The sequence below is a fragment of the Gopherus evgoodei genome, unplaced genomic scaffold, assembly GCF_007399415.2.
Source record: "Gopherus evgoodei ecotype Sinaloan lineage unplaced genomic scaffold, rGopEvg1_v1.p scaffold_52_arrow_ctg1, whole genome shotgun sequence".
Lineage (NCBI taxonomy): Eukaryota > Metazoa > Chordata > Testudines > Testudinidae > Gopherus > Gopherus evgoodei.
In genome coordinates this window covers 893,591-917,574 of record NW_022060073.1, presented here as the reverse complement: position 1 = coordinate 917,574, position 23,984 = coordinate 893,591, and the positions used below count along the sequence as shown (strand labels likewise).

The following is a 23,984-nucleotide window of genomic DNA, read 5'->3' as shown; positions in this document are numbered from 1 at the left end:
CCTTACCCTCAGCCCCGGCAAAGGCAAGACTTCGCCAAGAGGCGAGGCAGAACTGGTCGCCGCAGACAATCGGGCAACCAAGCGACCAAAACCAGGGCTCCTCCAAGCACTCCTCCAGGCCAAAACCTTCCTTTTGAAGGTGCGCCCGAGGGCATTGTATCACTTTCTTTAAAGGATCCGTCCCCTCCTTTCTCCAACCGTCTTTCCTTCTTCCTCCCTGCATGGTCCCAGCTAATGTCAGATCGCTGGGTCCTACGCACGCTGGAATTCAGATACCACCTCCAATTTATTTCAAAACCCCCCTCCCACCCACCTTCCTTGTCCCTCTTCAGGGACCCGTCTCACGAGCAACTCCTTCTCCAGGAGGTGCAAATGCTCCTCGCCAAAGGAGCCATAGAGGAGGTTCCAGAGCACGAGCGGAGCAAGGGGTTTTACTTCCGATACTTCCTAATCCCCAAGGCAAAGGGGGGTGTCAGACCTATCCTCGATCTGCGGGAACTCAACAGATACATGGTAAAGTTGAAATTCCATATGGTATCCCTGGGGACCATTATCCCATCCCTGGATCCTGGAGACTGGTACGCCGCCCTTGACATGAAAGATGCGTACTTCCACATAGCCATCTTCCCACCTCACAGGAGGTTCCTCCAGTTCGTAGCCAACCGCCAACATTTTCAGTTCGCGGTCCTCCCGTTCGGCCTCTCTGCAGCCCCAAGAGTATTCACCAAATGCATGGCTGTATTCGCCGCCCACCTCCGTCGCAGTCGGATACATGTGTTTCCGTATCTGGACAACTGGCTTATCCGAGGGACCTCCAAAGCATGAGTCCTCCGTCACATCTGCATTATCAAAGACCTTTTCCTACATCTAGGCCTACTGATCAATGCGGACAAATCGAGTCTGATCCCCACTCAGAGGATAGAATTTATTGGCGCCACCCTGGACTCCAATCTTGCCAGAGCCTGTCTCCCATTGCCATGGTTCCAGACTACGGTGGCTATCATCGAGAGTCTGCGAGAGGCGCCGTTGACACATGGCGGCCTGTACCTTCGTAACAAAATATGCCAGGCCCCTCCAGTCCTGGCTCAACTCTTGATACTGACCAGCCAGGGATGCTATGGATATGGTCGTCACCATTCCCCCGACCGTCCTAGACTCCTTAAAGTGGTGGCTGGACCCCTCCATGGTATGTGCAGGTCTCCCGTTTCATCCCCCCAGCCCTCGGCGTCCCTGACAACGGACGCGTCATCCCTGAGTTGGGGAGCTCACCTCAGGCACCTACGTACCCAGGGCCTTTGGTCACCTCAAGAGCTGAGCCTCCATATCAACATCCGGGAGCTGAGAGCAGTCCGCCTTTCTTGCCAGACGTTCCAGCAGCACCTACAGGGCCTCTGTGTGTCAGTATTCACCGACAACACAACAGCCATGCACTATATAAACAAGCAGGGTGGCACGAGATCCTCGCCCCTCTGTCTAGAGGCCTTACAACTGTGGGACTTTTGCATAGCCCACTCTATACACCTCATCGCGTCCTTTCTCCCAGGAGTTCGGAATACACTGGCGGATCGCCTCAGCAGATCCTTCCTTTCCCACGAATGGTCAGTTCGCCCGGACGTTGCCCTTTCGCTCTTCCAGAGGTGGGGGTTTCTCCAGATAGACCTCTTCGAGTCACGTGGGAACAGGAAATGCCAGATGTTCTGCTCCTTTCAAGGCCTCTCACTGGGTTCAGTGACGGACGCCTTCCTTATACCGTGGACGACACACCTGCTCTATGTCTTTCCACCATTTCTGCTTGTCCACAGGGTCCTACTGAAAGTACGCAGGGACAAAGCCCGCTTAATCATGATAGCTCCAGCGTGGCCTTGGCAACACTGGTACACCATGTTGCTAGACCTGTCCATAGCCGAACCGGTCCCCCTGCCTCTTCACCTGGACCTGATCACTCAGGACCACGGCAAACTGCGTCACCCGGACCGTCAGTCCCTCCACCTCACGGCATGGCTCATGAGTGGCTGACCCAGGCTGAGCTGCATTGCTCCGCCCCAGTGCAACAGGTGCTCCTAGGTAGCCGGAAGCCTTCCACTAGAGCGACATATTTGGCCAAGTAGAAGAGTTTCACGTGCTGGTGCGGGGAATGGAGTTTCCTTCCCACCGATGTCTCCATCCCCATCATCTTGGATTACCTATGGTTTCTCAAACAACAGGGCCTAGCGGTATCATATTTGAGGGTCCATTTGGCAGCCATCTCTACCTTCCACCCAGGGGAACATGGCCGCTCGGTCTTCTCACACCCAATGGTGTCTAGATTCCTTAAGGGCCTAGAGCACCTCTACCACCAGGTACGCCGCCCTGCCCCAACATGGGACCTTAACCTGGTTCTTACCAGACTCATGTCCGACCCATTCGAGCTGTTAGCAACTTGCTCCCTTCTCTACCTCTCATGGAAAACCGCCTTCCTGGTCGCCATCACTTCAGCGAGGCGAGTCTCCGAGCTTCAGGCCCTCACGGCGGACCCCCCATATACTGTATTCCACAGGGACAAGGTGCAGTTGCGACCACATCCAGCGTTCCTCCCCAAGGTGGTATCAGCCTTCCACGTTAAGCAGGAGATCTTCCTACCTGTCTTCTTCCCAAAGCCACATTCGTCTCGCAGGGAGCAGCAGCTGCACTCCCTAGATATCCTCGCTTTTTATATCGAGCGAACAAAACGATTCCACAGGACCCCCCAACTCTTTGTTGAGGTGGCTAAGTGTATCAAAGGCCTACCCATCTCCTCGCAGCGGATTTCCTCCTGGGTGACATCGTGCATCCACACCTATTACGACTTGGCTCAGGTTCCATCAAGCCACATCACTGTGCACTATACCAGGGCTCAGGCCTCAACGGCTGCTTTTCTTGCTCATGTACCCATTCATGAGATTTGTCGTGCAGCTACCTGGTCCTCGGTCCATACCTTCGCCTCCCACTATGCCCTGGTTCAGCAGTCTAGAGATGATGCAGCCTTTGGCTCTGCAGTCTTACATTCTGCAACATCTCACTCCGACCGCACCGCCTAGGTAAGGCTTGGGAATCACCTAACTGGAATGGATATGAGCAATCACTTGAAGAAGAAAAGACGGTTACTCACCTTTGTAACTGTTGTTCTTCGAGATGTGTTGCTCATATCCATTCCAAACCCGCCCTCCTTCCCCACTGTCGGAGTAGCCGGCAAGAAGGAACTGAGGAGCAGTCGGGTCAGCAGGGGTATATATCCAGCGCCAAAGCGGCACCACTCCAGGGGGCGACCCTGCTGACCCACCTGGGTTGCTAGGGTAAAAATCTTCCGATGAGCGTGCACGCATGGCACACACACCTAACTGGAATGGATATGAGCAACACATCTCAAAGAACAACAGTTACAAAGGTGAGTAACCATCTTTTACTAGTTCCTCTTTTTGGTTTAAATTATATAAAAGGTTTTGAAATGCTGTCTCTGTTTATCTTATAAAGTTGTGGTTGTCTACTATTTTAAAAATGAGATACAGTAAAAAAAATGGCATCTTGGTAAAATGTATTTAACTATTTTATTAGTGTATAAAAAGTATAACTATAGGAGTATTGATAATATTCTAACCTGATGAAAATGTGAATAGGAGTATACTAATTCTGTGCCATATGCTAGATAATTAACGTCCATACCACTATCACTGTAAACTAGCAAGCAGTTAAAGATTCTTCCACATGCAGGTACAGATTTTCTATTTTGGTATTGGTTTAATGTGATGATTTCTGATGATAAAGAACATAAATTTTTTTCTTTCTAATTTTTCTTTCTGAAATGTTTGAAACAAATCAAACCAATTATCCAGCCATCCTAGACAGGAAATGAGGTGGGTGACCTGTGGGAAAATAATAGCATGGGGCCATGCAGTTAAGGATGGCATCATCATGCTGCTCACACCCAAAGAGGACAAATTAACCTTGCATGCTCAAAAACTAGCAGCCATTTAAGGACCCCACTTTTTACTTATTTTAAACAATTTTGTATTTAATCCAATCCCTGATTCTGGAGGCATACAGCTCCCTGTATGTTGGGGGATGCACACCAACAAACACCCTTTGTGTGTGAGCTAGTTCCTCCTTCTCATGATTGTGGGGGGTGCCCTTCCAATCACCCCCTCTGTGAATGGGGGGGGAGGGGTAGGCAGGGAGTCCCTCTCAGGCCCATCTGTGTGTGGTGATGTCTGTGTAGGCAGAATGGGGAAATTTCCATGGGGTAGCCGCCTATCATAGCTGGGGGGGGGCACTTCTAGTGCTCAGGGTCCCTGCCCTGAAGGGGATAAGGCCCCTCTTGCTGTCTCTGAGAGGCCTGTGCATTAATCCCTTCTGCCAGCTCTCACCTCGGAGTCCTCACCTTGCAACGTGCTTGTGACTGGTGTCAGGTGGGTCAAGCCAGCCCCTGCTCCACTCCTAAGCCGCACCCTTACAGTAGTCACTGCACGGTCCTCCCTGATTTCCGCCAAGAGCCCCTCTCACCCACTGTGGGACCAAGCTCTGCCCTCTCTATTATCATTGGCCAGAGGCCAATTGCCCACTCTTCTTCACCTCAGTAGCCAGGTGGACATTCAAGCCCCCACCCTCTTATCTATCCCCCTTAAAGAGCCTTTCTGAATTGGCCATGTCACTCTGACATCACCCTGTTCAGCTGGCTTCTTCCTCGGATTGGCTCTGGCTCCCAAAGCCATGCCCTAACCCACTCACTCTGATTTAGTCCCTTTACAGATTGGTCATGGCCCAGTTTGCAGAGCTCCCATTGGCTTCTTGCACAGTCACTCAGACTGAACTCACCAGCCATCACCCTACCCCTGGGGAAAGCGTTGAGGGTCCACAACTGCAGAGCCCTGCATTTTGTGTGTGTGTGCTGGCCCCACACTGGCCTTCCTGCCGGCCCGTACCTCTGTGCCTGTGTTCTGTCCAGAACCCTGTCCTGAGCCCCACTCCTGGCCTGAGCCCTATGATGCCTCCCTGACCATAGCATCCTGGGCAGTTGCCCAGGTCACCCAATCCTAAGGCCGGCCTTGTGTGAGCACACCTAACTGGAATGCACATCTGCATCACATTTGAAGAAAGAGTTACAGTAAGTAATTATTTGTTCTCCCTGAATAGACGTCCCCTGACTTTGTGGTTTTGTGTCTCCTAGCTAAGGACAAAAGTGAAAAATTTTTCTCCATGGCCTTTGTGAAGCTGATGAGACCTGATGGTACAACCCTGCATGATGGTGAACATGACCTCATTCTATATAAGGTATTGGTGGTCCCAGGCAAATCTGTCTGTTCAGAATAAAGAAGACCACAAAGAAGGTGCATGTTCTCCCTCCAGACTATTTATGCAGGGCATAGGAGCTTAGGGAGTTTACTCTTTATGGGCGCAAGCTTTTTAGTCTATTGGTAGCAGGTACTCACTGTCCCCCTAACACAGCCCTTCCAGATGCTTCCCAGGACTTCCTATTGTCCCTTCTACCTTCTGATCCTCTAAGGCTCTGTTTCCCCCAGCTATTGTCTATTTTCTTCGCTTTCTCCAGCCTCCATTCTGCTCTTTTGCAGTGGCCCTGTACATGCCGATTGCAGTCTTTCTGTTACAATGCAGAGCAGTGATGTCTATAAGTTGTGGCTTTGTTTTCTGGCACATTTTTGGGTTGCCTTCAATAAAAATGAATGGTTTCAGTTAAGAAATTAGTTAATTTGGCTGCATAATTCAGCACCTCTGGGCCACAGCAGTTGAGGATATGATGTGAAATCAGGATCCATGACCCATACTTTAGTGCTGAGTTAGCACAGGGTTCTGGGAGTGTGCACAATAATTCAGTTTTGCTCTGCTGCAGGAGTTGAGGGCAACCTAATTAAGGTCTGCATAAAGGATCCTATGAATAACATACCTTTCCTCTATAGAAAAGTACAAAATGATCAGACTCACTGAAAAAACCACTATTCTGTGGAAGAGTTAACATGGCTTTTGTAAAGGGAAATCATGCCTCACCAATCTATTAGAATTATTTGAGGGGGGATCAACAAGCATGTGAACAAGGGTGATCCAGTGGATATAGTGTACTTGGACTTTCAGAAAGATTTTGACAAGTGTTAGGGGGCTTATTCCTTCACCCTCTCACTTCCCTGGTCCTTCTCGCATGAACAGAGAGCAACAATACCCGAAGTCCAAAGGCGCAAACAATTCGATGTTTATTGGGGTGAACTTCCAGCAAGCCTGATTCCAGTTTCCTTCCTCAGTGTCCCCTTCCCAGCTCTGACACCACAGAGCCTTGCCTGTGTCCCTGTTCCTGTTCCCATCCCCTGTTCCCATTTCCCCCTTTAGCAAAATATGATCCCAATTCCCTCATCCCCAAGTCCCTGTTCCCATTTTCCCCCCGACTTCCTGATTGACTATATAGTAAACTGACTATATAGTAAAGCCTAAGTTTTGCTTAGCTATACCTTAACCAATCATTTTACTGAAATTTAACTAACCAATCCCAACATATTGTAACATAGTTATTTAACCAATTATATTTCACCACCTTCATTCGTTTACACCCAACAGCAGACAGAAACAATTACAGAACCAGACAGAGACCATGCAAATAAACATACAAAACAATACAGAAGTGAGGATTTCACAACTACGTCTATACAGACATAAGGGTTTTCCAGCTGTTTCTATTGATAAGTGAGTTCTTGCCAGACAGGATGCTATCTTCTAGGCTCTTCTCTTTCTCTGGAGGTGATAGGAATATCGACAGGATTGTATTCCTAATAACCCAATAGCACCTTATTTCAATGTGTCTAGTTTGGAATGTGAGGATGTGACCATACACTTCCCAGCTTATGGCTGCCTTTGCTGCTTAGCTGAAGAACCAGGCCTCAGACTGTCACAGTAAGAGAAGGCCATTACACAGACAGTGATCTTTGATTCTTTCTTTTATACCTCTATAACTAGCTAAGTAATTAGAATACACCTAAATTCTTGAAGTATAGGCTTTTGCAGACAGGCCTGAATATCTATATCCTAACAAGAAGGTCCCTCAACGAAGGCTTTTAAGCAAAGTAAGCTGTCATGGGATAAGAGGGAAGGTCCTCTCATGGATCAGTAACTGGTTAAAAAGTAGGAAACAAAGGATAGGAATAAATGGCCAGTCTTACAATGGAAAGAGGTAAATATTGGGGTTCCTCCAAGGATTTGAATTGGGACCTGTGCCGTTTAACTTATTCTTATATGATCTGGAAAAGGGAATGAAAGTGAGGTGGCAAAGATTAAAGATGATACAAAATTACTCAAGATAGTTAAGTCCAAAGCTGATTGTGAAGAGTTACAAAGGGACTCACAAAATTGGGTGATTGGATAACAAAATGGCAGATGATATCCAGTGTTGATAAGTGCAAAGTAATGCACAGGGGAACAAGTAATCCCAACTATGCATACAAAATGATGGGGTCTAAATTAGCTGTTACCCCTCAAGAAAGAGATCTTGGAGTCATTGTGAATAGTTTTCTGAAAATATCCAGTCAATATGCAGCAGCAGTCAAAAGAAGTAACAATGTTAGGAACCATTAGGAAAGTAATAGATAATAAGACAGAAAATATCACTATGGCAGTATAAAATTCCATGGTACGCCCACATCTTGAATGCTGCATGCCGTTCTGGTCGCTCTATCTCAAAAAAGATACATTAGAATTGGAAAAGGTACAAAGAAGGACAACAAAAATGATGAGGGGTATGGAACAGATTCCATATGAGGAGAGATTAAAAAGACTGGAACTTTTCATCTTAGAAGAGAGATGACTAAGGGGGAATATGATAGAGGTCTACAAAATCATGAATGGTGTGGAGAAAATGAATAAGGAAGTGTTATTTACCCCTTCATATAACTAGGGTGACCAGACGTCCCGATTTTATCGGAACTGTCCTAATATTTGCATGTTTGTCCCGTGTCCCAACTAATGTTCGATTGGGACATGGGACAAATGAGCAATTTTTCCCTCCACTCCGGTGCATCGGCAGAGGCTGGAGGGGCTCTCACCCCACCTGTCTCAACTTGGCCCCTTCCTTCCCCCATTGGATCCTTCCCCAAATCCCTGCTCTGGCCCTGCCCCCAGCCCTGCCCCCTCACTGCCCCGTTGGATTCCTCCCCAAATCCCCGCCCTGGCCCCGCCTCGTCCCCAAGCACGAGGCGTTCCTCCTCCCTCCCAGGTTTGCACACGGGACGGGGATGGGAGCGCAGCGCAGAGGCTGCTCCAGCCCTGCAGCCCGTGGGACAGCGCGGTGGGGCTGGGGGCAGTGCGGAGCAGGCAGGGCCCCGGTGGGTGGGGGGCGGAGACACACATGGGACAGACATGGTCCTGCCGGGAGGGGCCAGGCCCGGCTGCCTTGTTCGCCCCCTGCCCAGGTGGGTCCCCGAGCTCCCCACGGCCAGAGCAGGGCTGCCTGGGACTGCGGGGGGCGAGTGTCCTGAGTGCTGCAGGAGGGGCCCAGATTGCGGCTCAGCTGCAGAGTTCGGAGCCCAGGCTGGGCCTGGGAATGAGGGGATGGGGGAACTGGGGGGTGTATCGGGGGTCGGAGCCAAGAGTTGGGTGGAGACGGGGCTGTGCCACTGGCGGGGGGGGGCGCACTCTGGCTTTTTTTTTTTTTTTTTTTTGCCCCGCGCGTCTCAATATTTCATCTTTGTCATCTGGTCACCCTACATATAATACAAGAACAAGGGGTCACCCAATGAAATTAAGACAGCAAGTTTAAAACTGTGGAGGAAAACAAAGTCCTCACTCTGAGTTTAAAGCCACAAACCAGAGGCAGCTTTATGCCAAGCAATTGCAACATGCACAGGAGAATACACCCGGGCAGGGATTTCCCCTGCCTGAGGCGGGGCTCCGGTAGATAAACAATCAGGGCAAGCGTTTATACCTTTTGTTGTACACAGTAATGTGCAACAACTGCATTTGGTTTATACATATTTCTTCCTGATATCTTACTCTTCTCAGCAATTTTTCTGCTGCATTCCATTCTTATCTAACACAAGGTCAAAATAACCTCTCAGTTTTTCCCACTTGCCCAGGCCCTGCATTAAAGTCTCATGTTATTAAATAGAAGAGTTAGCCTGACTCTTGCTCTTCCTGGAAGATTAAGATGTCTGCGCTTTTCCCAACTTCCACAAAACGAACATAAGAAAGTACTACTTTACGCAATGCCGAGTCAACCTGAGGACCTCATTGTCAAAATTTTAACTAGAATTTAAAAAATTAAATAAATTCATGGAGGATTGGTCCATCAGTTGCTATTTGCCAAGATGATCAGAGATGCAGCTGCATGATCCAGGTGTCCCTAAACATCTGACAGGATGATGGGATGGATCACTCAATCATTGTCCTGCTATGTTTGTTCCCTCTGAAGCACCTGGCACTGGCCACTGTTGGAAGACAGGATCCTGGGCTAGATGGACCTTGGTCAGATCTGATATGGCCATTATTATGTTCTGTCTTTGCTTCCCTCCTTTCACTGTGCTGGTATTAATCAGAGATGGGAAACTCTATTGGATGCCATTTAGCCTGTGTGCCAGAGATCACTCCCTATAATATATTTTCTAGTGCTTCATCCAGTCTAGTTATAAATGTTCCCAATGGTGGACTTGTCACCTTTCCATGGGCCTCTTAATAGAGCTTCCCCAGCTCCTACAACCTGCTCCCTTCCCAGGACTGCCCACCACTGAGTAGCACTTCCTCCATTCTTGGCATGCCATGTAGCTGCGGTGATGTGGGACAACTCCAGCCCAAAGTAGCTCCTTATCGCTTTCTATGCTGGTGTGGGGTTTATGCACCTTGTCACGGTGTCCTTAATCTCTGTGCATAACACAGCCCCTCTTATCCATGATCACTTTTCTTTCTTTTCTGATATATTGTTTGGTATTTTTCTGGAAATGCAGTGTGCCTAGAACTGAACCTCACTGTGTTCTGTTTCTTACACAACAGGGCCTTGATCCCTGATTAGGGCTCCTAGATACTACTACAATACAAATAATTAATAAATGGAGCAGAGTCATGTAGAGGGACTATTACCATATGAATATTCATATAACTGGAAAGATACTGGAACAAATTATTGAACAACCAATAAGCAAGCACTGTCCTAGAGGATAACAGGGTTATAAGTAGCCACCAACATGGATTTGACAAGAACAAATCATACCAAACCAACCCAGTTCTTCTTCGAGTGCTTGTTCACGTCAATTCCAATCAGGTGTATGAACGCCGCATGCACATTTGCTGGAAAGTTTTACCCTCAGCAGGTCCTGTCAGGTTGGCTATGGAGCCCCCTGGAGTGGCACCTTCATGGCGCTCAATATATGAACCTGCCAACCCGACCCCCCTTCACTTCCTTCTTACTGCCTGTGACAATTGTTGGAACTGCGAGTGGCTTGCTTGCATGTTCTCCTCGCCTTCCCTTAGCTTTGTAGTGTAGTTTACCTCAGTAGTTTCTGGTTCGTAATCATAGAACTGGAAGGGATCTCGAGAGGTCATCTAGTCCAGGCCCCTGCACTCGTGGCAGGACTAATTTTCTAGACAATTCCTGAGAGGGGGTTATCTAAGCTGCTGTTAAAAATCTCCAATGATGAAGATCCCACAATCTCCCTAGGTAATTTATTCCAATGCTTAACCACCCTGACAGTTAGGAAGTTTTTTCCAAATGTCCAACCTAAACCTCCCTTCCTGGAATTTAAGCCCATTTGCTTCTTGTTCTATCCTCAGAGGTTAAGAAAAAAATTTTTTCTTCCTCCTCTTTGTAACGACCTTTTACATACTTGAAAACTGTTATTGTATCCCCTCTCAGGCTTCTTTTTTCCGGACTAAACAAACGCAGTTTTTTCAATCTTCCCTCATAGCTCATGTTTTCTAGACCTTTAATCATTTTTGTTGCTCTTCTCTGGACTTTATCCAATTTGTCCACATCTTTCCTGAAGTATGGTGCCCAGAACTGGACACAATACTCCAGTTGAGACCTAATCAGAGCCGAGTAGAACAGAATAATTACTTCTTCGAGTGATTGCTCATGTGCATTCCAATAGGAGTGTGCACGCGCACTGGTGCATGATCTTCGGAGGGATTTTTCCCTAGTGGTTCCCGTCGGGTTGGCTGTGGAGACCCCTGGAGAGGCGCCTTCATGGCAGTGTGTGTATATAGGTCCCTGATGACCCACCGCCTGCTCAGTTCCTTCTTACCACCAGTGACAGTTGTTGGAGCAGCTCAGTCTCTTGCATTCACAAGTGACTACGTAGTGGTTCCCTTTTCTTATTTGTAAATAGTTTAATTGAGTTGTAGTAACAGTAGTTGTATAGTAGTTAAGCTTACTTTGGGGGGCTCCCCTCCAGTTTTCCCCAGGCACTGGGGCATGCCTCAGTCCCAGGGGTTTAAGGTGTGTGAAACCTATGCCTGGAGGTGATCCGCATGCTGCTTGTCTTAAGTGCCTAGGAGAAGGTCATCAGACAGACAAGTGCCCAATTTGCAGGAGCTTTAGACCCAGGACTAAAAGAGGGTGGGACTATTGTTTAAAGCTCCTCTTGATGGAGTCTGCCCTCTGCCCTCAGCTGGAAATGGCACCACCATCATTGATATGCAGCGGCCCAGCTTCACTGCGGGATTGGACTGTCATCTGACATGCTGAGATTAGCTCTGAGCCCGTTTTCCCTGCCAGCTTGGGACTCCAGACCCCTGCCTTGTTGAGCCAGGCACGCTAGCCTGCTGCAACACAGACCCAGGTCTGGTCAGCACCCCCAAAGTTGCAGACTTTAACCAAAAACTGCTCAGCAGGTCACCTATCTCCAGCACCCAGACACCCAGTTCTCAATGGGATCCAAACCCCAAACAAATCAATTTTACTCTGTGTAAAGCTTTGTCATAAACATACAGCTAAGGGTAGCATAAAATCCCTCTTTACCCTGTAAAGGGTTAATTCCTCTTTTACCTGTAAAGGGTTAAGAAGCTCAGATATCCTGGGGGCACCTGACCAAAAGGAGCAATAAAGGGAGAAGATGCTTTCAAATCTGTGGGGGAAGGTTTTTTGTCCGTCTCTTGGAGCCAGCCAGGAAACAGGGCAGGGGGAAAAAACATCTCCTTAAGCATATCTGAACTAAGCATCTAGTAGTGCAGAAATAGTAAGTAATAGGAAAGAAATGCATTAGGTTAAATCTTTTGTTTTAGCTAGTGAATTTTCCCTGTGCTAAGTGGAAGGATTATCTCTGTTTTTGTAACTTTAAGGTTTTGCCTAGAGGGGAAATCCTCTGTGTTTTTGAGTCTTTTGTTATTCTGTAAAGTACTTACCATCCTGATTTTATAGAGGTGATTCTTTTACCCTTTCTTTAATTAAAATTCTTCTTTTAAGAACCCAATTGATTTTTCATTGTTCTTAAGATCCAAGGATTTGGGTCTGTGTTTACTTGTACCAATTGGTGAGGATATTATTCTCAAGCCTCCCCAGGAAAGGGGGTGTAGGGGCTTGGGGAGATATTTGGGGAAGGTAGGACTCCAAGTGTCCCTCCTTGAATGTTTGTTTAAATCCCTTGGTGGTGGCAGCGATACTAAGGCAAGGAAGGAATTTGTGCCTTGGGGCTAAAAATGAGCTTAGGGAGTCTTTTGTGTAGGTCCCCACATCTGTACCCCAGAGTTTAGAGTGGGGAAGGAACCCTGACAAGCTTATACAGGATAAACTCATAATTTGTCCACCTTCTGTAACAGAGATGTGCACAGTTGTTTGCTCCCCCAGGTATTAATCACTTACTCTGGGTTTACTAATAAACAAGTGTGATTTTATTAAGTATAAAAAGTAGAATTTAAGTGATTTCAAGTACAGGAACTCCTCACTTAAAGTCATCCCGGTTAATGTTGTTTTGCTGTTAAGTTGCTGATCAATTAGGGAACATGCTCATTTAAAGTTGTGAAATGCTCCCTTCTAACGTTGTTTGGCAGCTGCCTGCTTTGTCTACTGCTTGCAGGAAGAGCAGCCTGTTGCAGCTAGCTACTGGGTGGTTGGAACCAGGGTGGACCACCAGTCCCCTTATCAGCTCCCCGCTCCTCTAAGTTCCTTGTGCAGCAGCTGTCCCTCCCCTCACTGTCATGTGCTGCTCTCGTCCTCTGCCTTGGAGCTGCTCCCAGAGACTCCTGCTTGCTGTACGGGGGGAGGGGAGAAGAAGGGGGCTAATGTCAGGGTGTCTCACCCTCCCCCCTGCTCCTGCACCCCGCTTACCCCATCTTCCATAGAGCAGGGGGGACACACAATGGAGGGAGCTTCTAGGCAGTAGCTGCTGGTCTCAGATCTCAGCAGGCTGATTTTAATTAACAAGGCAGTGTACTTAAGCCTGGGGTCATCTGCTTAAAGGGGAAATGCACATTTTTTTCTCTCACACAGGGTGTGTCTGTCTCTGTCTGCCCTCCCTCCTTTCCTGCTGCCTTGCAGAGTGTGAGAGTTAACCCTTGAGGGCTCAGTCAATTGGCAGTAAGGCATTCTCTAGGAAATATCTCACCCTCTGACTCCTCCACCTCAATCACGCTTCACAATCATCATCGCTGTGTACCAGTATTAAATTGTTTGTTTAAAACTTATAGTGTGTGTGTGTGTGTGTGTGTGTGTGTGTATTCTTTTGTCTGGGGAAATTGGATTTGCTTAACATCGTTTCGCTTAAAGTTGCATTTTTCAGGAACATAACTACAATGTTAAGTGAGGAGTTCCTGTAATAACAGACAGAACTAAGTAAGTTACCAAGCAGAATAAAACAAAACATGCAAGTTTAAGCCTAATACATTGAGAAACTGAATACCGGTAAATCTCACCCTCAGAGATGTTCCAAAGAGCTTTTTTCACAGACTAGACTCCTTCCTATTCTGGGCCCAATCCTTTCCCCTGGTACAGTCTGTTAGTTCCAGCAGACATCTTATGTGGAAAGCAGGGGTGTTCTCATGACCGGCAGCCCCCTTTGTTTTGTTTCATCCCCTTTTATTGTTTTGGCCTAATGCTAGAACCCTTTGTCTCTCTGGATCCGCACCCCTCCTTCTAAATGGAAAAGCACCAGGTTTAAGATGGATTCCAGTATCCTGTGACATGGTCACCTGTCCTGTGAGACCTCATTCTTCATTCTTCCAGCGCTGGTCCACACGTAGCTAGGCAGGTTTGCAAGTAAACAGAGCCATTTACAACCAGTTGTCCTAGTCAGTGGGAGCCATCAAGCTTCCAAACCACCATTAATGGCCCACACTTTGCATAATTACCATAGGACTTCAGAGTTATATTTCATATTCCTAGTTTCAGATACAAGAATGATACATTCATACAAGGATGAACACACTCAGTAGATTATAAGTGTAACCCTTCTGCCCCTCTGAGTTGGCAGCAACAAGGGCCGGGTTCAGTATCCAGGGGTTCCGTTTCAGTAACACAATGCATAACCGGCTCGAGCCCCCACCCAGTGACCTGGGACACTCACATACCAAGTATCCAGGGGTTCCGTTTCAGTAACACAATGCATAACCGGCTTGAGCCCCCACCCAGTGACCTGGGACACTTACTTACCACACCCCCCTGGGCGCCTCTAGGAGGCAATACTTCCCCTCTCGCAAGCACGGAGTCTGAGTGTAGCAAAATCTTTTTAATAAAGGAAGGAATCAATGTGGCATCCCATTGGAGAAACACCACAAACAGGGTTATAACACAAACCATAAGCAAAAACCCACCTCCAAGTACGTTTGGCAATGTCCTTTTTCCGCTTAGGGTTTTAAGTCCAATCACCCCAAAGTCCAACAACCCAAAAGTCTCTGGTCAATGGCACCCCAGAGTATCGAGAGTTTATCTGTAGAGGTCCCTCCCCCCAGCCTGGGTAGAAAGGGGCACCTTACATGGTCTGGGGCCAACAGCCCTGCCTCTCCGTGGGTTCTGCTTCCGCCTTCTCCACGAACTGCTCCGCTTTACCAGCTGCTCCACTCTGCTCTTCCAGCTGTCCTCAGAAACTGCTCTGCTCCACCAGCTGCTCTGCTCCGTGAGCTGCTCTGGTTCTCTCTGCAAACTGCTCGGCTCCGCTCGCTCTGTGGGCCACTCCACCCGTCCCACAGCTACTTTGCTCTGGCAGCCGCTCCGCTCCATCAGCTGTACCATGATCCGCTCCAGCCAACCCCACAAACTCCTCCACTCCACCAGCTGCTCTGTTCCACAGTATAGCTTCAGGCTCCCCCACTAGTTAGCACAGTACTCAGTGCTCTCAGCTCAGTAATTTCAGCTCTTTAGTGATTTCAACTCTTAGTGATCTCAGCTCTTAGTAGGGGAGCCCCAGTGCTAGTGCACCATTAGCCCAAAGCGAGTTCAGCTCAGTAACCTGTATCTAGATTCTTGAGGGAATAAAAAAATCAACTCTGACATTCCACAGTGGAGAGAGGAGGGGGTGGAACTGGTGCTTCTGGCTCCACAAGGAGACTGCACCACCAGGCACAGATACCTGTCCCCAGCCTCTCTCAATTCACTGGGTTTTGGAACCCATGTCCCTTGTCTAGCAAGTACCACACAATTGAGTGAGTCATTTCTGTCACAAAGCAGTCCCACAGCTCGGCAGCCTGGGATGGGGTAGGCGTGCCTATGCAAATACACTCTCTGAAATTCTTTCCACCAGATGTCAGGGTAGAGCTCATCCTGACTCTGCTTACATAAGCTTTGTAATAATACCTTACAAGAGACCTTTTGCAGAAAGAATATTCCAGTTGCATCATATTTACACTCATAAGCATATTTCTATAAAACATACGGAATGCAACGTCACACTTACTTTTTGAGATCTAGCAGTTAGCCAGTTTGTAATCTTTTAAGTCCATCTTCTTCACTGACATAGTGTAGTGCCAGTTATTTTACTAGAATGTCATATGGGACTAAGTCGATACCTTACCAAGTCTAAGTATATTATGTCAATACAGTTACTGCTATCAACCAAATTTATCAAAAAATGCTGAGTCATACAGTTTGAATCTTTTATGTCCTGCCCATTCTGATGACACGCTTTGGATTTTAGGGTGACATCAGGAAATTGGAGGATGCCAGCTCTTACCTGAATCTGCCTTTTATGAGAAGTCTGTCAGAGACAAAGACCCTTTCTGGTTCCTCATTCCGAGTGAGCGGTGGCATGGCTGGTATGGGCATATCTTCCCGGGACAGCTTCCAAATCTCCACCCTCGTCTGCTCCACCAAACTGACCCAGAATGGTATGTAGGAGTTTTCCCCTGTTTTCAGCAGATGTGCACACCACGGACTTCAGTGTGACACTTCTGCAATATGCCAGGGTGCACATCACAACATGCCAGTGTGCGCACTGCCACACTCTTAAATAAGCTATATTCACTTCCTACACATCTGTATGTATGTGTCCACCTTGCACACAGCTGCATAGCCCAGCATACTTTTGACAAACATGTATGTTTAAGTTAAAAGCATTAATTAAATGTCTAAAGTGTAACCTCGCTAAAGTGAGGGAATTCTGAGGAATTGGCCCCCAGCAGCACTAAATCAGCCTGTTCCTGGGGACACATCACAGGAGAGCTTCTTATACACACCCAGGACATTGGCACATGATATCTGGCAGATGATATTGTAATTAAATGCAAAAAATTCTCAACTGTAACATTAATGATACAAAAACAGCTAGGAGTCCTTGTGGCACCTTAGAGACTAACACATTTATTTGGGCATAAGCTTTCGTGGGCTAAAACTCACTTCATCAGATGCATGGAGTGAAAAATACAGTAAGCAGTATAAATATTACAGCACATGAAAAGATGGGAGTCACCTTACCAAGTGTGTGTTGGGGGGGGTCAGTGCTAATGAGGGCAATTCAATTAAGATGGAAGCGGCCTATTCTCAACAGTTGACAAGAAGGGGTGATTATCAAGAGAGGGAAAATTACTTTTGTAGTGCTAACAAGGCCAATGCAATCAAGGTGAACGTCGCCACCTTACAGTAACAGAAGCACCAAAAAGCAAGAAAACGTGAAAGGTAAACTCTGGTTGTATTCTGAAAAGTGGCTGTATAAATAGTGTAGGGCTGTATGGTGTTGTCTCTCAGTGAGTTGACTCCAGATCAAGTAAATAGGTGTTTTTTCAAACTGACAGCTCTACAAACTAAGGCCACGTCCAGACTACTCGTCGTATCGGCGGGTTAAAATCGATTGCTCGGGGATCGATATATCGCGTCTAATCTAGACGCGATATATCGATCCCCGAGCGCGCTTGTATCGATTCCGGAACTCCATCAACCCCAACGGAGTTTCAGAATCGACACGGAGAGCTGCGAACATCGATCCCGCACCGTCTGGACAGGTGAGTAATCCGATCTTAGATATTCGACTTCAGCTACGTTATTCACGTAGCTGAAGTTGCGTATCTAAGATCGATTTCCTCCCCCTAATCTGGACCAGCCCTAACTGTGCCTGACTGTGAGATGCAAGCAGGGCTATTTCTTGCTGATGCATTGTCAGCAATGAAAATGGTGCAATTAGAATGTAAATAACAATTCTGTGAATGCAGCAAAGAATCCTGTGGCACCTTATAGACTAACAGACGTTTTGGAGCATGAGCTTTCGTGGGTGAATACCCACTTCCTCAGATGCACGTAATGGAAATTTCCAGGGACAGGTATATATATGCTAGCAATTCTGTGAATGTTGCATGAGCCAGAACAGACTCCAGCTGTGTCTCCTAGAACTGAGCTGACTCTGCTGGGTTCATGGGAACAGACTCCAGCCCTCTTTACCAGAGGTGAGCTGACTTTCCAGGGTCATAAATGTAAAGAAGTAAAATCATTTTAGTCAGTCAAATCAGCAGACAGGATACACATGGGGAGCAGAGCCATTGAACATGAAGATGCTTTTTTTTGTGTAGTCACTTGTGACAAGGTAGAAAGGTGCTCCACAAGCTCTAGTGCATAAGTGGTTAACTCAGACCGCTGCCTGTTATATGGGTGATCGGTAGAGGAGAAGTGGCCGTGGTAGTGCCCACCTTGGGGGAAGGCCATGTCCTTTTCCATCTCAGTTGGTTTAAAGGCTGGAGGGGTCTAGAGCATTTGGGAGAACTTTTTTGAATGGCTTGTTTGTTTATGTTTATAAATCATTTGTTTATGAATCTATAAAAGAAAATTCCTAGAATGAGGTGGTAACTGCTGCTGGTGAGGACATCATTATTAATCTTCCCTGGCTGAGGGTTCCACCCCACAGGCATACATCGCTTTTCAGAATTAACCACACAATCTTAACTCAGCCCCCTTCAAGATATCCTTTATGATACAGCTGTTAGTTACAGTGTATCAGCATCCATGAGTAGCCTCTTGCCTGTGAGGAAAATGCTTGGGAAACTGCAAGGGGTCAAGCCAGAGTCAGTAGTGAGAAGCCAGAGCCTCAGGTCACTCCAGAGATCAGGAAGTGGAGTAAGCAGGGTAGCAGGGAAAGAAGGGTTCAAGGCAAGGGCAGGACAAAGGCAAGGCTGGGTGCAAGGCAGGAGCAGCAGCAAGAAGGTAACACAAGCGCAAGCACAATGTTGGGCATGAGCTTTGAGAAGCCAGTTAGCTGCAGCTACTGCTGTTGGCCTAAGAGTCAGCCTTCTAGACCTGCCAGCCAATCCGGAGATATGGCCAGTCAGGCAGCCTGCTACAGGCCAGCTGTACTGATGAGGCTGCCTGGAGACTAGCTCTGCTACAGGCCCTGACAGTATCCCCTCACCATCGAGGGTGCGTCTGGAGGCCTTGGAGCCTGGTTTCTTGGGGTACATATGGTGAAAGACTTGCAGGAGATCTTGGGCATGGATGTGTTCCGCACGTTCTCGGGAACATTTGTCTGAGCCATACCTGTCCCAGTCAATTAGATACCCAGCAAGAGTCTAGAACAGGGGTGGGCAAACTATGGTCCATGGGCCACATCTGGCCTGCCAGCCAATTTAATCTGGCCCTCAAGCTCCTGCTGGAGAGCACGGTCAGGGGCCACTCCGCATGCATGTGCCGCGGCTCCTGGAAGCAGCGGCATGTCCCCACTCCTGCTCCTATGCAAAGGGGAAACCATGGGGCTCTGTGCACTGCCCTCTCAGCTCCCATTGGCCAGGAACTGTGGCCAATGGGAACTGCATGGTAGTGCCTGCAGATACTGTAGCACATAGAGCGATAGCTGAGTGGTTTGAGCATTAGGCTGCTAAACCAAGGATTGTGAGTTCAATCCTTGAGGTGGCTACTTGAGGATCTAGGGCAAAATCAGTACTTTGGTCCTGCTAGTGAAGGCAGGGGCTGGACTCCATGACCTTTTGGCGTCCCTTCCAGTTCTTCGAGTGCTTGTTCATGTGTATTCCACAGTAGGTATGTGCATGTGCACTGGTGCCGGAAGTTTTTCCCTTAGCAGTCCCCATAGGGGGGGAGCACCGCTGCGACCCCTGGAGTGGTGCCTCTATATTGTGCTATAAGGAGAGCCACGCGCTCCCCCCACCCTCAGTTCCTCCTTGCCAACAGTGAAGGTGCGTCAAACTTCTTGCTCCAGCTCTGCTGCAGCCTTTCCAGTTGATCTTTAGTGGTACCTTTAGCTAGTTGTTAGTAGCTCATAATAAGTAGTTTTTTCAGTTGTTAAAGTGGGCCCAGGGCATGCCCCGTGTCCTAGGCTTCAAGTCGTGTGACTCCTGTCACCGTTCCATGGCAAAGAGTGATCCACATGCTGAGTGTCTCCACTGCTTGGGCAAAACTCACATGAGTGAACGCTGCAAGATCTGCAGGTCTTTTAAGCCATGAACTGAGAAGGGAGAGGGACATCAGGCTTCACACTTTCCTCATAGAATCGGTGCTGGCTTCAACTCCAGTACGCCGAGCGGACTCAGTGCTGGGCACCACACTGTTGGTGCGCAGCGAAGCCCCCTCCCCCAGTCAGCACCGCTCCCCTTCCAAGAAGCAAAGGAAGAGCTTGACTTCGCAGTGGCACTGAGAGAAGGAAGAGGGAAAGGCTGGTCCTGCGTTGGGCAGCCCTTGGTCTCCCTCGGGCTCAAAACCTCCTACTCGTGCTGAGCGGAGTAGCCTGGCAGTGTCAACACGCTCTTCTCCTGCGGTCCAGATCCCATCGACGCTGGAGGCTCTACAGACCGCTCAAGACATTTTGAACTTGCTGGTGCCTAGGGCGCTGCCAGTGGCAGGCCCCTGGTCCGAAGGTGAACTGCTGCTGTGTGTTCGACAGGCCTTCCCAGTACAGCGTAGCTCTCACTCTGAAGACTGTTCTCTACCTCGTTCGGCACGCAGCGACAAGTCTGCTTGTAGCTCATGTCCACCACCCTCGATGCCAGCCAGGTTACCTGGTTCGGTGCTATCCGGGCAGGAGTCTCAGGGTCCCTCCACGCCATGCAGCAGCGGGCGTAGGCACTAAGGTAGACGTTCAAGGCGCTTCTCTTCACAATGCAGCTATCGTAGCTGGTCTTGGCACGACAGACGTCAAAGCTCCCGCTCTGTCAGACGTCACACATGGAGCTCCTGCCACGCATCACTGGCACCATGGCACCACAGCTCCAGACACTGAAGCAAATCTTGGAACAGTACTTCCGGGGGTACCAGTCCTCGATGTCGGGGTCCCGGTCCCATGGAAGACGGCATCGTAGGCACTGTCATTCCTATGGTACCGTTCAGTCGGTGGTGACCTCAGCCTCGGCACCCAGGCACCCCTCAGCACCCCTGTGCTGATCAGCTGGACCAGATAGCGCCACATGGCTTGCAGCATGGACAGTGGCAAGGGGCCCCATGGCAGGGGTGGTGGTGTACTGTGTACTGAAGACCGATGCCCACTGTGACGAACTGGGAATGTTCTTAATGTTTCCCCTGAATACTGTGTTGGTGCCTCAGTGTTCCCTATGCAGTTCTTAAGTATCTAGGCGGTGGAATAAAGGTGTGTGATTGCTGCAGAGCAAAGGGCCAGTGCACCTAAATGCGTGGCACTCTGTCTCCTAGCAACTGATGGCCTGGGCCCCTTCTTTGCAAAGGTGCCAATTGAAGGTGTTGGAGACAAAGAGATCAGGTGACCTCCTGGCCTGGGAAAGGAATGGAGCAGAGGAGGAGGGGCTGGAGGGGGTTGTTAGCTGGAGCTGGCTAGGGACAAGGAGTGAGGGCAGATGTGGGGGTCTGGCTCACTGCCCCCCCAGAATGGACCCAGCCGAGGGGTCTAGTTCGCTGTATCTACAAGCTTTGTTTTAGACCCTGTTCTTGTCATCGAATAAACCTCTCTTTTACTGGCTGGCTGAGAGTCACGTCTGACTGCGAAGTGGGGGTGCAGGACCCTGTGGCTTCCCCAGGACCCCGCTGGGGCAGGCTCGCTGTGGGAAGCGCACGGAGGGGCAGAGGATGCTGAATGCTCCAAGGAGAGACCCAGGAGGTAAAGACGTGTGAGCTTCTTGCCCTTAACAAGTCTGCTCCAAGGGAGAGGAGGGTCCCCAAAGTCCTGCCTGGCTTGGTGGGGACCAGTTCCAGAGCATCGCCAGGTGACTCCGTGACACCCACCCAGGAGGGAACCCGCTCGGTGGCTGGGGCATCCAAGGCCCTGTCGGCCTCACTATCTAGGCCAAGGGACAAATCGACAATCAGGGTACACTTGGCGGCCATATTGGCCTTCCACCTGCAAGGGCACTCAGTCTTCTCCCATACTATGACCTCCCGCTTCCTGAGAGGCCTTGACCATTCATTCCCGTATGCTAGATCCCTTGTACCACAATGGGACTTAAACCTGGTGTTGTCCCACCTCACGTGGCCTCCCTTTGAACCCTTGGCCATGTGTTCCTTGTCTCACCTCTCATGGAAGGTAGCCTTCCTTGTAGCAATCACGTAAGCCCAATGTGTCTCAGAACTCAGGGCCTTGACCTCGGAACCTCTGTATATGGTCTTCCACAAGGATAAGGTCCAACTTCTCCCACACCCTGCATTCCTCCCGAAGGTGGTCTCCACCTTCCAAATGGAACAGGACATCTTTCTCCCCATGCTCTTTCACAAGCCCCATTCCTCCAATGAGGAATGCCGCCTTCACATGCTCGATGTGCTTAGGGCACTGGACTTCTACCTGTATTGGACTGAACCGTTCTGAAAATCCATGCAACTCTTCAATGCCTTGGCCAAGCATATGAAGGGGCAGCCTATTTCCACCCAGCACCTTTTTCGCTGGATCACCTTGTGCATACGCACGTGCTGTGATCTGGCAGGAGTTCCCCCACCACCGATTGTCAGGGCACACTCAACGAGAGCTTAGGCCTTGTCAGCTGCCTATGTAGCCCATGTCTCTATCCAGGACATCTGTAGGGCCGCCACCTGGTCTTCAATTCACACGTTCACTGTGCATTATGCGATTGTCTCCCAAACTAGGGATGACGCCAGGTTTGGCAGAGCGGTACTGCGTCCTGGGAACTTGTGAACTCCTACCCACCTCCAACACACATACCTTGGAATCAACTACTGTGGAATACACAGGAGCAATCACTCGAAGAAGAAAGGACAGTTACCTGTTCCGTAACTGGTGTTCTTTGAGATGTGTTGCTCATGTCTATTCCACATCCCACCCTCCTTTCTCTCTGTCAGAGTTGTCTGACAAGAAGGAACTGAGGGTAGGGGGGAGTGCATGGCTCCCATTATAGTCCGTTATGGAGGCGCCACTCCAGGGGTTGCCGCAGTGCTGCCCCAATACAGGTACTGCTAAGGGAAAAACTTCCGGCATCGGTCCACGGGGTGAGCACGCACACCTACTGTGGAATAGACATGAGCAACACCTCTCGAAGAACACCAGTTACAGACAAGGTAACTGTCTTTTCTATGATATAGATAGGTATACCTCTGAATAGGGGCTGGAGGGGGGAACATCTTGGAGTCATCGTGGATAGTTCTCTGAAGATGTCCATGCAGTGTGCAGAGGCGGTCAAAAAGAAAACAGGATGTTCGGAATCATTAAAAAGAGGATAGAGAATAAGAAGGAGAATATATTATTGCCCTTATATAAATCCATGGTACGCCCACATCTCGAATACTGTGTACAGATGTGGTCTCCTCACCTCAAAAAAGATATACTGGCACTAGAAAAGGTTCAGAAAAGGGCAACTAAAATGATTAGGGGTTTGGAGAGGGTCCCATACGAGGAAAGATTAAAGAGGCTAGGACTCTTCAGCTTGGAAAAGAGGAGACTAAGGGGGGATATGATAGAGGTCTATAAAATCATGAGTGATGTGGAGAAAGTGGATAAGGAAAAGTTATTTACTTATTCCCATAATACAAGAACTAGGGGTCACCAAATGAAATTAATAGGTAGCAGGTTTAAAACAAATAAAAGGAAGTTCTTCACACAGCGCTCAGTCAACTTGTGGAACTCCTTACCTGAGGAGGTTGTGAAGGCTAGGAATATAACAACATTTAAAAGGGAACTGGATAAATTCGTGGTGGCTAAATCCATAAATGGCTATTAGCCAGGAAGGGTAAAGAATGGTGTCCCTAGCCTCTGTTCATCAGAGGATGGAGATGGATGGCAGGAGAGAGATCACTTGATCATTGCCTGTTAGGTTCACTCCCTTTGGGGCACCTGGCATTGGCCACTGTCAGCAGACAGGATACTGGGCTAGATGGACCTTTGGTCTGACCCGATACGGCCGTTCTTATTATGTTCTTATAGCTGTAACTTGAACATAACAGGATTAATCTGTTTTGTGATCTGGAAGGACCTTGTGTACTGATAGTCCAGCTTTGAGGGAAGGGAAGTTGATAACAGATTCCAGGTGGATAACCTCCCCTTATCCCCTACCTAAAACCAGGTATTGGCTGGCGGAACTGGGTGGCATACCATTCATAAGTCGTCTTGGCAATTTTTAACTGCCCCGGAGTTGTGGGCAATGATTTTGGTAATGGCAAGTGTTGACAGTTTGGTGAGGATCTTTGGATGAGCACAGTGGTGGTGCTTGCTGCAGGCATTTGT

The 23,984-nt window shown here is 48.6% G+C and overlaps 1 protein-coding gene across 1 annotated transcript in view; it reads left to right on the top strand.

Annotated features, from left to right (window-relative positions):
• Positions 1 to 23,984, top strand: part of LOC115643208 (dedicator of cytokinesis protein 2-like) — a 298,187-nt gene that overhangs the window by 82,467 nt on the left and 191,736 nt on the right. Inside the window, exons 17-18 of the mRNA XM_030547079.1 lie at positions 5,180 to 5,283; positions 16,059 to 16,248. Coding sequence (XP_030402939.1) covers positions 5,180 to 5,283; positions 16,059 to 16,248 — 294 coding nt within the window. The remainder of the gene's footprint in view (positions 1 to 5,179; positions 5,284 to 16,058; positions 16,249 to 23,984) is intronic.